This window comes from Numida meleagris, chromosome 4, assembly GCF_002078875.1.
Source record: "Numida meleagris isolate 19003 breed g44 Domestic line chromosome 4, NumMel1.0, whole genome shotgun sequence".
NCBI lineage: Eukaryota > Metazoa > Chordata > Aves > Galliformes > Numididae > Numida > Numida meleagris.
Window position 1 is genome coordinate 59,696,379 of NC_034412.1, and position 18,408 is coordinate 59,714,786.

The 18,408-nt window shown below is 35.9% G+C and overlaps 1 protein-coding gene across 16 annotated transcripts in view; it reads left to right on the plus strand.

Moving 5' to 3' along the window:
• Positions 1-18,408, plus strand: part of PRDM5 (PR/SET domain 5) — a 98,990-nt gene that overhangs the window by 39,662 nt on the left and 40,920 nt on the right. For 13 of the 16 annotated variants that reach the window (XR_002438152.1, XR_002438151.1, XR_002438154.1 and 10 more), the window contains 5 exons: positions 4,999-5,083; positions 6,350-6,507; positions 11,614-11,700; positions 13,156-13,249; positions 17,406-17,566. Coding sequence is in view for 11 of the 16 variants with exons in the window: in XM_021395261.1 (XP_021250936.1) it covers positions 4,999-5,083; positions 6,350-6,507; positions 11,614-11,700; positions 13,156-13,249; positions 17,406-17,566 (585 nt within the window). In the remaining 5 variants the exon portion in view is untranslated. Of the gene's footprint in view, positions 1-4,998; positions 5,084-6,349; positions 6,508-11,608; positions 11,701-13,155; positions 13,250-17,405; positions 17,567-18,408 lie in introns of all 16 variants that reach the window. The other 3 variants (XM_021395265.1, XM_021395270.1, XM_021395272.1) reach the window with 3 other exon arrangements.

An 18,408-nucleotide genomic window follows, 5' to 3' on the forward strand; every position in this document is an offset into this window, starting at 1 on the left:
CATTGAGGATATAGATTATATCAATTAAAATATGATGTTGCAAAGGAAATGACGGGGCCTCTCCTTTTTCCTTTAATTTGTCTATTTATTTATTTATTTAGTTTCCTTTTCCTTTTGCCCCCTTAATTGTGTTAACGTGCCTTGCATTTCTTCACTCACAGGGCATCAGTATGTTCCTCCTCATACCAAACTGTGGTATGCTGTGCCACTAATAATCTCAGATTTTATGTGTCATTGCGCCTTTTGAAGGCCTGAGAATGTAAAATATCATGGTTTAATGTAATCATTTTATGAAAAGATTTACTTTGATTCTGCATAGTGCAGGCACTAGGACACAAGCTTCTCTTTTAAGACATCCAGAAGATAGATATTACAGATTCACACATCTATATCACATAGTGAAGGAAATTGCATGTAGGACTCATCCCTTCTGTTGTTTGAACTACTTTGCTTTTGTATGAAATATGTGTTATCAAAGATAGTTAGGTAATCAAACAATAAGTGAAATGGAGAGGACACATTTTTTTCACCCAATTTCCTGTCAATATAAAGAAATAAAACTAGGAAGTAGGTAAAATATAACAAAAAATGGGTCTGAACAACTGAAAGAGTTCTGACAATCACAGAGAAAGAAGATAAAGAGGATGACTTCAGGGGAGATTGAGGTCAATTCACTCTATGAAGACGTGGTCACTCCTGTAGCTTTCATGTCATTGCTGATTTAAACCTATTTCAGCTTTGTGTCATTTTCCAATTGTTGCTGCCTTCTCCCTTTATTAGCCATTCACAATTAAACTTTAGTGTTATCATCTTCAGTCCCTTAGTCTTACCCTTTTGTTTTCCAGACTGTTGCTTGTGCTACACTAATTTTTGGTGGCATCACTTTTTTTTTTTTTTAATCACAATACATTCAAGGAAATGTCAAGCTGAAAGAGAGCCTAGAAAGTTTTTGCGCCCTTCCTACTCTCCTGAAAATTTTACTACATCTGTAGGTATCTTTCTGAATTCTGACTTGCAACTTAAGTCCCATGAACTTTCTTGAAATGTGTGTAGTGGTTTTTTCTTTTTTTTTTCAGATAACCTTTGTAAATCTTCTTTGCTACAAGCTGATTTAATAACTCTTTCTCTTATCTCAGAGAATGCCAAGAAAAACTCATGACTGTCTTCTTTGTAATGGATTAGCATACTGTAAAATTTTTATGAACACCCTTTGTCTTTCCTGAACTATACAAACACAATTATCTCAACCTTTTGTTATTGCATCTGTTTTCCTGAACTATTTAGTTTTTGTAAGCATTTTCATCTTCTGCCCAAAGGAATGGAGTTGTGATGCTTAATTGAGCCCTTACAGTCCCCAAGTAGAGGGGTATGATTATCGTGAGGTCTTCAGTACAAAGAATATGTCTATTAATACATCTCAGAATGACCGTGCTTTTTGAACAGCAGAATCAAACTCATTTTTAATATTTTATTGGGAATTCATTATTATTCTCTGTAATGGTGCTAGGTAAACTCATTGTCTGTATGGTATTCATTTCTTTGATTTCTCCATCCAAAAGTTTGAGTGTTTTAGAGCTTCATTCAGTGCGTACAAATAGTTTTGGATTCTTACCTTGAGTTAGTGGTTACTGTTCTACCCAGAACTGTCTCATCAACATTTTTTTTACTTCATATATGTTTTCCAAAACTACATATGCTACTGCAGCACTCATCCTGCATGATGCTTGCAAATCTTTAACAACACTTATTATATCAATCCACCAATATTATTGCTTGTTGAGGTCATCCTTATCTTCTTACTTTTCTTTCTATGTCCACTTGTTCTCTTTTGTATTGTCCTCCAATTGTAAAGTGGCATCCTTCTACCTGACATTTATTTTTGTCCATGATTTGGACTGCTAAATTACATGGTAGAATAAAAAAAGAAAAAAAGTAAACCCAGCAACTGTGACTCAGCAAATGCACTACAGGAACTTACAGTATACTGAGTAATGTAAGTGTTGTAAAACAAATGCCTATGTAAGATGTAGGACTGTACTTGACTGCTAAGACTTGTTTCTACTATTTCATTTTTGTATTTCTTAGTAGACTTAGAAGAATTTCTAAGATTCCATTAAGAGACGTCCTGTGGTGTGGTCTCTCAGAGATAAAGTGACAGAACTGAGGAGGAGCCACTAATTTGTTCTAAGAGATTATATGAAAAAAAAAAAAAACACAACTTTATTCCTTCTCAACTTATTGCTCTTTCTGTCTTATAGGGAGGGATTTCCTGCAAAATTGTGCCAGGGAAAGTCGCACCTAAACATTCTCTGTGATTTTCTTTTTCATGCCTTTTTTTCTGTCTTTTTTCACCTGGCAGTTCCATGTGTTTCCCCATTATTTTTTCTATCCTTTTTTATTTCAACACTAGCCAATGTGTTGTTTTACTGTGCAGTCTTTGTCATGATCACTATAAAGTCACAGAAGTGAAAATCAAATGTCAAATAATAATTTAAAAATGTCAAATTGTGGAGTAATTTCAGTTGAATGCAATATACTGGAAACTTTGCTCTTTTAAAGCTCTGTTTTCCAACACAGAGTCTTATTCAGTTCTTGGAGCAGTAGATTGAAATTCAAACTAGTTTTTAGAAATGTTCGTCATGGGTGACTTGTACCTTAAAAGTTTTACCTCAGTCGCTCCCCCAAAACTCTTTTGAATGGCCTTTTGCTTTTCAGTAGACCTTGTGAAAAGTTTAAGGTTGTTGGTCTTGTTAATGAAGGCATATATTTTTCTGAGTAAACATTAATTTTGTTCAGGTTCTTGCTAGTTCCTGTAACACCTAGCAAGTTGTTGTCTGAAGAGGTAGCTCTTCAAAGCCCTATGAAGCAACTTGTAAGGATGTTCTGACTGTAATGTAATTGTGTAGTTTTCTAAATAACTGATTGAAGAGTGACAGCTATAGATATATGCTTGATAGCTACAGCTATTTAATGCATATGCACACCAGTCTGTGCCTGATTCTTTTCTGAAGAATTGATTAGAGTACCAACTATAGAATATATATTTGATAGCTCTAGCTTTTTAATGTGTGCACACAAGCCTCTGTCTGAACGCAGATATATTCAGTGAGACTATTTAATAAACAATAAATTGAAATCAGACAGCTGGGTAGAAGTACAGCACAACCTTAGGTTCTGATGTGTTAAATAATAGATTTAAGAGCACCTTACAAGTCATTTCAAATAACACCAAAACATTGTTGTGCTTTTAACACTTGCTCAGTTGAAACCAGGAGACTCTGGCAGGATTCTGGTAATACTTGGTTGCAGAGTTAGTGCAAGCTTCAGCCAACAAACTGAGTCAAAACTGAGATAATTTTGGAAAAGGTAGAATAGTAGACTGTATGTATCAGGGAAATTAACCTGTAATGCAGGTGGGTAAACAGGGTATTTCAAATGAATGATTGTTATTTGACCTTACCGCCTGGTTCTGGCTAAATATTTGGTTAAGCATCACTGTCCAAAGTATGCAAGTTTGTAGAGATTGTAGGAAACAGCATAACTACTCATCCGAGCAAATTTTTTAATGAACTAATGTTAGTTGGAGAGTAATTGCATGGAAACACAGAGGTTCTTATGGAGAATTTCTTTTTTTTTTTCCTCTGTTTGTTTTAAGTGGGAGTCATTATTGTGCTCTCTGCAAATGTTTTTCCTTAAATGTTGCGTTGAAGCTTTAATGTTTGTTATTTTTAGCTGCTAGATTCTTCTACAGAATGTTTAGAGATCCCCAAAAGTGCTTCACGAAATGTAATATCTGCCAGGAAGTTTTGCTGTCTAAGGCTGCAGTTCTGAAAGGCTGAAATGTATGTTCAGTTGCACTGTGACTAGGTTAAGGTGAGGCTGCTGAAAGGAAGTGTAATACAGAGGGGAAGGCGAATAGTCATCTGGACAGGTGGAGAGCTGGTGTATGTGTTGTGATTGTGGTAAAAAAAAAAAAAAGCACAGGTTTAATTTTTAATTTAGTATCAGAGATTGCAGCTCTCAACTGCAGCTTCTAACTTTTTTTCCAGCATCTAGTCCTTGACGACATTATATGCTGTGATGCTGAAAATCCCGCTCAGGCTTACTGTGTTTACAATTTAAGAGACTGCTGCCCCTCCACTGTCTTGCCTCCACAGCTCTTAAGACAAACAGTAACACCTTTTGCCTCAACCTGGAAAGAGTTTGCTATCGTAAAGAGTGCTGCATGAGTTGCTTCTGCTCTCCCAGGTTAAATAACAAAAACAGTGAAATCATTTATTTTGCCAGTGTGATTACTTTAGTTATTTTTTTTTAAAGAACTTGATTTTTGCCATGTTCTCCAGTTGACAGCGTATTTCCGACAAAAAGGGTGGAAGATTGTTAGCTCTGTGTGTGTATATCCTTTGTGCATGCCTTATGTGTATATGTTATGGAAGTGGAAATGCACTGTGCTGAATGAAACTAAGACCTGCTAAATTCTTAACAGAAGTGTCCCTAAGCAATCTGATGAAGCACAGTCATTTTTAAACCACACCTGTATTTAATCAGATTTCTACAAATAGAGATAAGTCCTAATAGAGTTTGATTGTACTGCTATTTTAAAATTGTTACAGTAGTTATGGAGTAGTTATTGTGTTGGTACTTTTACTTATATCTAGTTTATTAGAAGGAAACGTTCTGAAAGGGTATTCTGCATCTGTTGTTTTATTATGTCATATTAATGATATTTTACATTGATCTGATACTGTGATTTTGTATAACCTCTGTTTCTGAATATTGTATTAGTGATTTTTTTGTTCCTGGTACTGGATATTATTTTTGAGAGATACTATTGTTCCTTAGGGGACTAACAAAGGGGAAACCATAGAATATCCCCGCATATTAGTATAACTAATGGATTAGAAATAGTCATAGTCTGTTGGAGAAATTCTGTGTGTGTAAGATATGTGATCTTGTTTGAGACAGGTATTTAATTATCATTAAACACTCATTTTGCAGGTTCATGAGAGCTTTGAGTGTCAGGAATGTGACAAGAGATTTATTTCAGCTAACCAGCTAAAACGCCATATGATAACTCATTCAGGTAACATATTAAAATGACACAAACCTATATATGTGTGTGTGATGTATTTAGCATATATTCAGTTTTACATTAATCACTTAGAAATAGAACATGTGGCGAATTCTTTGTTGTCCTGGGCTGTTGAAGCAAATCTCATGTTCCAAGGAAAACATCTAAGTTATTGTTTCTAAGCTTTTCAGAATTCCAAGTGTAATGCTATATACTTTCTTCTGTTGCTGCTTTGTCAAGCTTCTGTTTCATGCTAGCTGGGGTAGATGATGTCAGTTACCTGGGATGGGGCAAGAGATTGTTGCTTGGCTTATAGAGGCGGTGAAGACCTGTTGAGTGGGATTTTATGTTGAAAAGAAGAGGATGGGAGCTGGGTTGTGCTGTCAGACAGATCTGTGATAAAAGGGCAGATATTTATATATATATTATGTGGACTCGTGCTCAGAATTCTCATGAAAATGATCATGAAAATGCTCATTCCCCACACCATTTCATAGACGACACAAGTGCTTCATTGTGCCTGTCCTCCTCTGCCAGAACAGATCACTGTGAGCAGGGAGATGCCTGTCCATACGCTTGGCAGCAGGACACAAATTGGCTCTGCCAGAATTTCTGATCACTGCAATCTAGTGTTTCAGTTTCTTTTACCAGTGATTAGAAACATCAACCAACACAGTGGAAACGCAGACATTGTTCTCTCATGTACATTAACGTTTAAAAATGCAGGTTTTTGCAACTGCACAGGCTTGTAAGTGAACTATTTTCTTGGTGTCAGTCCACACCAAAAGCTCATTTCTCTTACCATAATCTATATTTCAGGGCTCTTAGTGTGCTTTTGACACTTTTGGATGAGCGTTAATGTAGTTAAGTTGCAGTCACCAGTTGAAGCATAAAGGCTTTTGGAAGCTAATATGTATATTGTTAATTAAGTTTTAAAACATTTAAAAACTGTCATGCCCTCCTTCACATTTGTAATCTGGAAACAGTGTTTTCCTCTTTGAAGTCATTCTCTTTTGATTTAAGCTAATTAATCAGAATTTAGTTTTAGCAATGATTATTGCAAAGAATGTGCCAATTTCTTGATACACCATGGCTCATCTTTTGTGAAGTGACTTAACTGTCTAACATAAAGGGCATTGGATGTCTTTCTAATTGGTTTAATCTTAATTGGGTTGACTTAATTGCAGAAATCTCTCCGAGGAGATGACTGTCTCTGCCTTTCATCTTCTCCCCCCTGTATAAACAGGAGATTAAATGTCCCCCACTCATTTTCTGCAGAAAAACGCCCCTACACCTGCGAGGTTTGCAATAAGTCCTTCAAACGACTTGATCAAGTGACTGCACACAAAATAATACACAGTGAAGATAAACCTTATAAATGCAAGCTTTGTGGAAAGGGATTTGCCCACAGAAATGTTTACAAGAATCACAAGAAGGTAAAGCACTCTGCTGTTGTTGTTTACAGGTCTGCCAGCCTCAGATGTGCAGATTTTTTTCTTTTAAATGGTTGATCATTAAGCTCTGGCATGCTTATAAACATGGGAGTAAAGTACTGGAAAATGTATATATATATATATATATATATTTCAGTGAATGTTGTTATAACCAAAATCTCAAGATAAGACATGAGTTCTAGATAAGGCAAAACAAACAAACAAAAAAAGGGAAATTAGAAGGAAATCACAGTTGCTTGGTTAAAAGCGTCAAATACATTTCCGTTTTGACTTTACCAGTGTTTTTTTCTTTTTTTTTTTTACATTAAAGTATCAAATTAATTTTTTGACTGATCTAAAATGTCTTCAATTTTAAATTAAAAAAAGACAACAAAAAACACAGTATTTGAATAAAATGAATTGTAGTTCTGTTGTAGTCATTCCTCATTGTTGGACTTTGCACCAGATGCTTTCCAAGCAATACTGAATTTGTACTCAGTAGCAGTGTTCAGACTTTAAAACAACATCAGAATAAGCATCACCTGAGAAGTAGGCTCTTGAAAAGATGTTTTGTTTCTGTTCATTTAAGCTCAAATCTATTTGACAAAGTTTTCATAATGCCCGTCATTAATTTTAACTTGAACTTACGTTTTTGATGGTAAGGCTGTATCCATGATTGCTGTTTCAGAATGAATCGATAGAAAAAAATCGTCTAGTTTTGCACCCAGTATTTGGCATTGTTTTTATTTTTATATTTTTTATACTCCCACTTTTTTTATCCCTCTTGATGAAACTGGTATACCCTTACCTAGAAGTCTTTTGCAGTTTGGCTCATGTTATATGCCATCTGGGATTTTGGCACAGGATCTTTACACCATCTATCTTTTGCACTTTCAGCCATAAATCATGTAAGAATAATAATAATGCCTCATTCATAGGGTGAAATGGTGATGATGGTCTAAAAGAGAAAGCATGGAGAAATCTGCTGAAAGACAAGATTAGCTCCCATATATGCCATGGTATATACTATCTTGTTTTAGAGTTATTAATAAAATGAGGCAGAATCTCACAAATTTGATATATTCTAGGGAAATACATTGAATATTATCTGGGAAGATAGTGCTATATCTTCAATGAATACTTGTAACGTATTTCCTTAGGTTAATTTGCAGTTGATGACTGATAGGGAATTTTGGCTGAGAACAGACTTCAGGCTTAAGTATGAATAATGAGCAAACACTTTGACCCAGTTCAGTGTTCAAAACAGCTTCACCACTAACATAAGCAAGGACTGTGTGTTGCAGAATTGGTTCTTGTGTCTGACAAGGATTAGAGGCTCCACTTAATGGAAGAAATAGTAAAAATTATACAGATTCAGCAAGTACCCAATTTTGACAGAATTCTTCAAAGCATATTGGACTACTTATTTCCTGAACCTATTTGCACATAGTACTGGCTGTAAATAAACCCTGTCCTGTAGTGAAATAAACGTATTCCTGCGTTTATATTAAGTTTACCCAAACAGCTGTGCATATACACCCATCCACAATTAGGTCTTTGATTGCATATGCTAAATGAAGAGATGAGCCTGAGAGATGGGAGATAGATGTAGATCTCCTGAATTGCTTTTGTGAGATGCCTATCTCTCCACTGAGTATAGAGATTTTAAAGATATTGACTAGCATAACTAGGCACCTAGATTTGGGCTTATCTGACCCTCCTGATTTCAGTCCACTAATGTACCTCTAACAAAGGTAATCAAGCAGAAGTAGTAGATAATGGAGGATATGATGGATACAAATAAAGTAAAAAGTGCAAGTCAAGCATGTGATAGTTTGAGATGCCAAAACAGTTTCAAGTGCCATGATTTTGGGAGGGCTATACTACTGCGAAGGGTAGAGAACAAGAGTTCTGTTGCTTGGTCACAGATAAGTTGAATGAGTAGGAGTAGAAATGTAATCCTTTATTGATTATCTTTCTTCTGTGTATTTCTTCTACTCAGTTTTTTAATGAATCTTTAAATGTGTATTCCTTTAAGTCCACACTCTGTGTTTCATTTTCATTTTGGAGGAAGAAAAAATCAGACTCTGAATAGTTAGACTTCTTTCAGAATACAGTAACTGTACTAGTAACAGGGAACTTTGCAGTAGAAATGGTGGATATTGTAGTTAAAAACAGTTAAATCAACAGCGTTTGACAGAAGACACGTTTTCAAGTTTGGTAGCATCACACTTGAAAGATCTCTTTGGATTTTATGTCATTTTAAAATTTTTTATTCATAATAAGAAACAGGATGTACATTTCGTACCTTTGAGTTCTTGTTGTTTGAGATGGAAACTTGTTGCTGTTGTCACTCCTTTATGGAAGCTATTTATTTATTTATTTATTTTTAACTCTTGGAAGTATCCGAATCAAAATGAAATTTGGCTCTCACAACATGTATTTTTAAATCTCTGTCAAAGGTGCGGAAGAGATTAGGTCCTTGCATTTCACAGGATCTTGCTGGAAGATAGTGGGTTAGCTATGAGTGCATCTACTCAGTGCTCAGTAAAGCATTGGAATGTAAACCCTAACTTGGTACTTATTGCAGCCTTGCAGGTACAGATCTGAGAGGCATGAACTGTTAGTCCTTTTGTGGTAATGCTCTGGTGTACTGCTACTGCACACAAGTTCTGCACTGCTCTGTGTAGGTGCATGTGCAAGTTTGCTTTGTCACTTGCTTGAAGATGTCAGCACTGAGAAGTGTTATGCAGTGTGGAACTAGCTCAGATGTATTTTGAAAAAGCTCAGACTAAATGTCTGAGTGATCATGGGAAGAAAATTATTTTATTTTTTGTGGAAATAATAGTATAAATAACAATATAAAATAATAGCTGAAATTAGGAGATGGGCATTGTGTTGCAAATAGTCATTTTTCATCCAGGTCTGTCTGGATGAAGGTATATCTTCTGTGCCATATAATGCAGGTTACTTCTGTACAGGACAATGCAAAGTTCTTCCTCCATCTGCTCCTTTGCTATGTATAGAGGATGAATTCAGAGAATAAAATATGAGGATATGACAGTGAGCAGAAGTAGGTCACCAGACACGGGATTTTAAAGGGTTTACGGTTAATCCAGGGTTATTTGGTCTTGGGGAGCATAATGAATTAAAACAATTGTACTCCCTCATCTTCTCTACTGGTACCCTTGGGCTGGGTTTAAACTTTCACGGATGCTATTATAGAAAAGGCTGCCATGAGATATTCCATAAGAGCCCATCCTTAGTTACTTCGATCATACGATTGTCCAAAAAGTGCACATGACCACTTAGTTTTGTACCGTTTCTCATGATAGATGCCAGTGCCTGCCCTGTTTCTGAATGAGCCTAATCCAGTAACAATAATTTCTATATCTTTCAAAATACTGTAACCACTGGTGTCCAAGAGAAAACAAGGAAATTAACAAAGAAATAATTACTCTATTTTCAAGTGTTTAAGTGGAACTAATAGTATTTTCTTTCTGCATAATGAATGTTTAAGTAGAGGGAAATGTGTAAAATATGGTTGGGTTTTTTGGCTTTGTACTGTTGTTCATGGTCCCACTGGTATTTTAACAGTGGAAAGATTTATTCAACAATTTCGACCTGCTCTAGAGGAGATAACAGTAAAAACATCAATTTTTCTTTTGCGCTTTATTTTCCTTTCTCCAGCTTGCTGGAAAGGTCTGATGAAGTAGTAGCAGAAGATGATGGTATTTTTTATGGTGTAGATATAATCTTTCTCATCGCACTATGTTTATAAAGAGTTGCAGTACTGCATCCAAACATTTAATGCATTTCAAGACTCTGCTTGCTACTGATTTACAGTGAAAGCTTTAGACAGTTTTGAAAACTGTCTAAAGTTCGTATTCAGTTGTAGAACATCAAGTTACTGAAACTAACTGTGATATTGGCAATAAGTACTGCTTATATTCCGCTCTGAATCAGGTCATAAAATGAGAGTTCAACTCAGATTGTTTAGTATGACCACCTTCCTTTTTGAATTCTGATGCTGCAGACTTTAGTACCTGATGCTTCATCTTGTTTGAATGGAAGACAGTTCTAGAATATTTCTTTCATGAAAGCAGTTTATTTTACTGTGTTCAAATTCAGTTGAATCCAATTCAAATTCAATCTAGTGCATTTTGCAAGCTGCTGGTGGGACCCTTTTCTAAAAATAAAATCCCATATATAATTGTGTAAGTGTAGAGTAGTCTATTGCTTTGTATTGCTATGTACATATTAAATACGTAGCTTAAACCTAAGCTAACCTGTGTGTGCACTGTGTACCTGCTTACTAGATATATACATATCCTATTATATAGCAAATTGTATATATATATTTAGTATATGATGTCTCTTCAAGCAGCTTTTAGTAAATGTGTTAGCTGTATTTTGAGATCTAATGTAAGCCTGACAAATGTACTTAACCCACTTTTGGAGCATGGAGTTTCTATAGTTGATTGCAAACTTGCATAACTGAATGAAGAGTGAAGAGGTTTGACAGCTGTGGTACCATGCTTCTCAAAATGCATTTGCCTTGAACATAGAATCATACAATATCCTGAGTTGGAAGGGACCCACACAAGGATCATCGAGTCTAACTCCTGGCTCCTGAAATTTTCCCACCGTACTCTGAATGGAAGCCATCTCTTTTCTGGAACCTGTTAGTAGGACAAAGGTGGACAGTGTTAGAATTAATATGCTTGTTTGCGGATATACCTCTGCTGATTAAGATTTTCATGGCTTCTTGTGATACAACTAGCTTGTTTCTGGACTAGTCACAAGTAGAGCAAATGAGTTGGGATATCTTTTTACCCTTGCATGTGGGTATGACTAGTTACACTTTTGTAGTGAAGTTCAGAAAAACAGATGAATTCTTGTATTTTGATCGAAAGACTAGAACTGGCAAGAGAATGCTAAGAAGGAATTACATACAAATAAATGACTGTGCTCTTCAGAACTATCACTCAAGCGGTGAGTGTTCTAAAATAGGGCATTTTTTAAGTAAATGACATGAACTTTGTGCTCATGAAAGGTGCCAGATTGACAGCCCTAGAGACTGAACCCTTCTATTTATCCACAGAACAGGTACAGCACAGACATCAGCACTGCGAGCTTCCCCACAGTGTCTCGTCAATATGTCTCAACCCTGTTCTGGAGGAACCACCTGTTAAGGTGAGAAGGTAGTTCAGTCTCTTCATGTCCTGTCAATCCTTGGTCTGACCGCTGAGACTGCCAATCAGGGTGTCACCTGATGCAGATTGTGATGTAAACCTCTAGGAGCTGGTCTGAAACATTCAGCACATTTTATATAATGTATAATATATTCCACACATTTGAAAGTGTTCCACTTGCTTTCTTATTTTAAGTGACATTGGCTGGACTCAAGGAATTTACTTTGAGTCCAAAACCTCTGTATAACATTGCAAGTACTCTAAGTTTTTGCTGCTGCTGTTTATTTGAGAGGACATTTGTGTTAAAATCAGTCTGTGTTTGAGGCCAGGAGTCTGCACCTGAATAATTATGCTGGCTCCTCATAGTCCTTTTTTTCTCCTTATTTTAAGGGATATCTCTTTGTGTCTTATGGTGTTATGAATTTTTCTGCCATAAGCAGAAATGCATAATATACATACATACTACGTCAATATTTACCCTTAACCTACAAAATTAATTTGTTTAATTTCATGCATATTATAAAGCACTGTCCATCCCCATTTGCCCTTAACACTGTAGTTGCCCCTTATGGTCCTTGTTAGCTAATACAATGTTCAGACACTGATGCTTTAAAAACATTCTTCCCTTAATGAAAAATTGTAGGGTAGATAACAGATTGTACAGATGAATTTACTATCTGAATTTACTAGGAGGATAGCACCAGGGAAATGAGGAGTAGAAAAGGAAAATTTATAACAGTAGCATGAAGCTGGATGTTTCCCAAGCTCCAGAAAAGAAATGTGCTTCAGCAACTCTGCTGTTTGTGAGATTCATCCAAATTCAGCCTTTTATTTTATTTATGGCTTTGAAGGCTATTTCTGCTTTTCTGTTTTTGAAGTCTATTGATGCTGTTTCTCAGCTATGATATAGTTTTACTACAGCAAACAAAAATCTCAGTTCTGATGCATCCTTTTTATTTCTTTTAAAACATGAAGCTGAAATAAAGATATGCAGGAGTAGTCACATGATTTGAGAAATTTTCTTTGCTAAATTTTAGACTACTATCTTGAGATAATTAGATCAGTTCTACTGTTAAACTGAAAAAAATGCAGGGTTTTGTGTACATGTATTTTAGTATGTTTTTTATGTTAGTAAGTACTTAGGGCCAGTATTAGTGCTGATAAAGAAATGAAACTGAACTTGAAGCTTTCCTTCTGGTTATTTGTTATTTTTATTTCTATTTACATATAACACTTCTGAGGATCAGGGTGGTACATTAATTCAGTAGCAGCTTTGCTGGCTTTTAGGATTCAGAACAATGGCAAAATGATTGTTTTAATTCTCTGTCCCCTGATATTTCAAATTGTTAATATATCCCCTCCTGAATTCAGTTTGGAAAATTAAGTATAATTACTGTAATGACAGCTAATTGATTTCCATGAGCCTTTCCTCTGACATGTTGTCTTTCATCTGCAGACCCATTCTGAAGAGAGACCATTCCAGTGTGAGGAATGCAAAGCTTTGTTCCGAACCCCATTCTCTCTACAAAGACATCTACTAATTCATAACAGTAAGTGCTAAGTCAGAGAGGAAAAAGAGCTTCTTCAGTTCTCTTGTCTGAGAAAAATAGATCTCTAGCACCTCGCTCCAACATACAACTTACTATATTAAATTAGACTTAAAATTCAACTCTAATTGCTAGGAATTAGAAAATTCAGAGCAAATTCAAACCTTGCCTTTGAATGCACTTAAAAGCCAATACAAATGCACTGTAGAAAATTTGACTATGGTTTAAGATCTGATTATAAGATTTCTTTCTGCATTAAATGTGATAGTATTACCTTTATTTTAAGAAACAGAAATTGGGAATAAAGATAAGGAGGTGGCTTACTCAGCTTTTATAGGTAATCCATTTCAGAGCTCGAAACTGAAATTGTTTCTCCTGCGCCAGTTCAGACTTCGCTGTAAGCTAATGTTTCCTGCCAGTAGCGTAGAATTAGCAGCCCAGAAGAATTCTGTGACCATTTTCCATTATGACTAATGTGTTCATGGCATTCTGTACTGTTGTTTGTTTGTATTTTCTTTAACTTATTTTGCACAGATTTATTTTCTGTGGAATTCTCTCAATATTTACAGAGCCCCGAATGACCATTCAACCATGTTAGTGTTAGCAATTTAAAAAAATATTACTCATCTAAAATCCTGGTAGCTTAGAAGACAGTGCTTTGATTCGAGGAATATTTACATGGGTTTAATTTAAAAAAATAAACTTACATTTTTTGATCCAGTAGAACATTATTTCTGGTAGAGGAATTAATAGACTGGAGTGTTTGGTTTGTTCTTTTACAATTATCTTTGAAACCTTCTGCAATTTTGCAAAGCACTGGATTTTGTAAAATTGTCATCCAGTGTAAAATGTTAAAAATGCTGGGGGGAAAATGTTTGTTTATTTAAAAAAAAAACAACAAAACAACGCAATAAAAATTAGCAAAACTTGGTCTTGTTGAACTTCATCCCACTGGCCTCAGCCCAGTGATCCATCCTGTCCAGATCCCTCTGTAGGGCCTTCCTACACTCAGGCAAGTTGACACTTCCTGCCAGTTTGGTGTCATCTGCAAATTTCCTGAGGGTGCACTCAATCCCCTCATTCAGGTCATCAATAAAGATATTGAACAAGGCAGGCCTCAATACCAACCCCTGGGGAACTCCACCTTTGATCTGTCACCAGCTGGATTTAACTCCATTTACCACCGCTACCTGGGCCTGGCCATCCAGCCAGAGTGTACCTGTCCAAGCCACAAGCTGCCAGCTTCTACAAAATACACCTATTACAAAGACGAAAAACAAAACAATCTCTGGATGTTTTTAGCTGACTTTACTATTCTAGGCTGTAGGAAAGAAAAAGTTGTTTGTGAAGCCTGAAGTCTCTAGGAAAAAAATCAACAACAAAATGTAGTGTGCATGATTTTTCCTTTTAAATTCAGTATTCCATTGTTCTGGAGGGAAGAGCACAGCAGAACGATGTAAAGTGCCTTAAATGTTATTTTACAAACTTAATTTATTGGGACAAAACCCAGCATGTTTCATAAAACTCATTATTCATATGTTCTTGTCTTGAAATTGACAAGAGTGTATTGCATATGTTGCATTTGATTTTCAAAATTCAAGATCAAATACACTTGCTCACAAGGCTGTAAGAGGTGTAGCTGATAAGAATGCGTAACGTAAAGCAGTTTGCATGGATCATTCAGTTTTCTGGGATTGTAGAGACATACATGAACAGGATTTCATCTGTTGAGAAAGACTTCATCATCTTTATGTATTTCTTTTACAGTAGAAGAAAACTGTCTAAGGAAAGGCATTCACACTATGATGTGTATTACTGGAGAAAAAAACTGTAGGATATACTATGTTAGGGCTCTCTTTCCACATTTCAAGGTATTTACAGATAATGATACTGTAGTTACATGTCATGCACTCCGAAAAAAATTCCCACCTTCAGTGGTTTCAAAAATGGATGTCCTTTGTTGTTTATTTCCACTCTGTAGACTACATAATCCTGAAGAGAAAATATGTAAATTGTTGGAAACATTTTTTGTGTGTGGTAACATCTAAATCTAGCACAGTGCAAGCCTATGGACTGAAAATGGAAAATGGAACTACCTTTTTTTTTATTTCTTAGGCATTGATGTCCAAAATGTATTTGGTAGTTTTAATATTACTCTTTATCTACCAGAGGCAATGGAAGGAGTGGTTCAGTTCTTAAGCAACTGACATGCTCTTATGTTTACCCTATGAAATCTGTTTATCACAGCATGAGATGTCATGAAACTGTATAGCTCTGTATAGCTCCTGCAAACTTCTACAATATAATTTTTTATGCTGCTGAGGAGATTTTAGCACTCATGTCTTCTTGTGGACTGATTTAGACTTTTACATTATGCCACTGAGGAAACTTCTGAAACTCTTTTCATAGAACTGTATTAATATGCTTTATGAAGTTTTCATGCATCTTTGCCTATGGTTTTAAATAAAAAAAGAAAAGCCAGCAACTGTTCAATGAGCCATCTGTGAGTGAGGACAGTGTTCTTATGGCTCTTCTATAGCGAGGTATCAAGTTTCCGATAAGAAAAGGAAGCTGAGGAAAAGCACTGATTATTTGCTTTTATCCAGTATAACATTTGAAAAAAAAAAAAAAACCCACCCAATTCTAGGCTTCACATCACTTTGCATGTTGAAAGATTTTGCTAAACTGACACCAGAACTTGGCTAAATACATAGAAGTCATCAGAGTTAGCTCTGAAATTACCTGAATTTGGAGGTCTTTTATTTGAAAACTCGTTGATCTTTTAATTCTTTATTAGTTTTTGTTGTTTGAAAGTTATTTATTTTCTCAGATAATAGAAGTGCATTACTGAAAATGATAGGAATGATTATCAACAAAAACGTAAAATAAAGAGGACAAAACCTCCTTATACTCAACAATGGTCAAATCTTCTTAAATCATAATGGTATCATATAAATTTAGGGACATCATACATGGTAATTTGTTGAACTTGTTTGGTATTACTCCATTTTTTTCAATTTATTTTTGGATTTAGAGCTAAGTTGCTAAAATGAGACAGAAATTCAAATACAGCCAACTAAATAGGCACAGAATCTCTTATAAGACATAATTTCTTTAAAATAAATTACTTGGATATTTTCTTTTGTCAAAGCAGTAAAAAAATTTGTGTTATTTAGAAAAAATAGTAATGACTTCACTTTGTTCACAGAGTAGTCTTGTGTTTCCAAGACAAGAACTGAAGAGATTACTGGCACTTAGAAGTGTTAATCCTCCACATAGCAGGATGTTAAATTACATCCCTGTTGACCTTGAAAATTTTTCTGGATAGCTAGGCTGGAAGTATTTCAGGGCGAGACAACTTACTCTAGTATCTTTTAGCATATTCTTGTGTCATCGAAGACAAAACAGCTTTTGTTACCAAATTGAAAAGGAGTAAGCGTTTTGAGGGTTGGGGAGAAGAGGGCAATTTTGTCTGATTTATAGTGGAGAAGAACAGTTTATCTACGCTTTGGAATGTCTGTGGGTACTTGGTACATGGCTGTGTTGGTGAGCCTTTCTTATGGGTATTACATCTGTAAATTGTAACAAAGAAATAATGTTTTTGAATGCCTCAACATGCAGCATCAAGTAGCCTTTAATATGTGGCATACTGATATCAATTTACATTCATTTTGGACTGGGACTGGGATTATTTTAAGATTTGTTGATCTGTATCAAGGAAATAAATTACCTCTCTCCATATATCATTGCTACTGGAAAAATTAGTTAATGCATGTGCGATTCTGTGTCTTACTCAGATCAGGAGGCTGCAACTCAGAGCTCTGTCTTGAAAAATACAAAGTGAGCAATAGTCCTGAGATTATGATGGTCTTTTTTTGTGATGCAGTTGCTGCCTGGAAAGGTTTTTGGGATATAAAAAGGCGACTTCCAGTTTAGACTGTGACTCTGGTTATAACCATAAGCACCATTGATTTCTGAATGTGTGCCATGTTGCAGATGATTATTAATTTCCCAATGATATTTTTACCTGATTTGAGATTATCTTTCTGTTCTCAGACCTAGCTCTTCAATTCTTTTCTTTTAATTTTATGAAAAGATAAGCATTAGTGTACATCCAGAGAAAGCTGGTATGTTTAAACCTGATTTTCTTCTTTACAAGGTGAGAGGACCTTCAAGTGTGATCACTGTGATGCCACTTTCAAAAGAAAGGACACCTTAAATGTTCATATTCAAGTCGTACATGATGGACATAAGAAATATAAGTGTGATCTCTGTGACAAAGCTTTTGTGACACCCTCAGTACTGAAAAGTCATAAAAAAGTGAGTAATATCAATTATTTTGTATTTATTCCTTGCATGTCCTTAAGTGTAATGGAGTAACTGTTACAGTATTTTCAATGCGTGATTAGGGCAAGTACTGTGCAATATCACACAAATCTGTCTTCAAAATTGAGGGTAGAATGTAGAGGAGTCCTGACATGCCTCTACAACTTTACCATATCTTATAGATGTGGGAACTAGTGCTTATCTTTGGATGACTCTTCCTTCAACTGCAGCAATAACATGTACCACGTGAGACAAGGGTTTTATAATGTAATGAAGAACTTTGTATCAATTCCTTTCATAAAAATATATGTATATATATTATTTCTATGAAAAGGTATTTATACAGACTGGGGGAAGAACTCCTTGAGAGCAGCCCTGTGGAGAAGGACTTGGGGGTCCTGGTGGATGAGAAGCTGGACATGAGCCAGCAGTGTGTGCTGGCAGCCCGGAAGACCAATTATGTTCTGGGCTGCATTAAAAGAGGATCGGCCAGCAGGGAGAGGGAGGTGATTGTCCCCCTCTACTCAGCTCTTGTGAGGCCTCATCTGGAGTACTGCATCCAGGCCTGGGGCCCTCAGTACAAGAAAGACGCAGAGCTCTTGGAACAAGTTCAAAGGAGGGCGACTAAGATGATCAGAGGGCTGGAACACCTCTCCTATGAAGAAAGGTTGAGGGAACTGGGCTTGTTTAGCTTGGAGAAGAGAAGGCTTCGGGGAGACCTCATTGTGGCCTTCCAGTACTTGAAGGGAGTGTATAAACAGGAGGGGGAACAATTGCTTATGAGGGTGGATAGAATCATAGAATTAGCTAGGTTGGAAAAGACCTACAAGGTCATC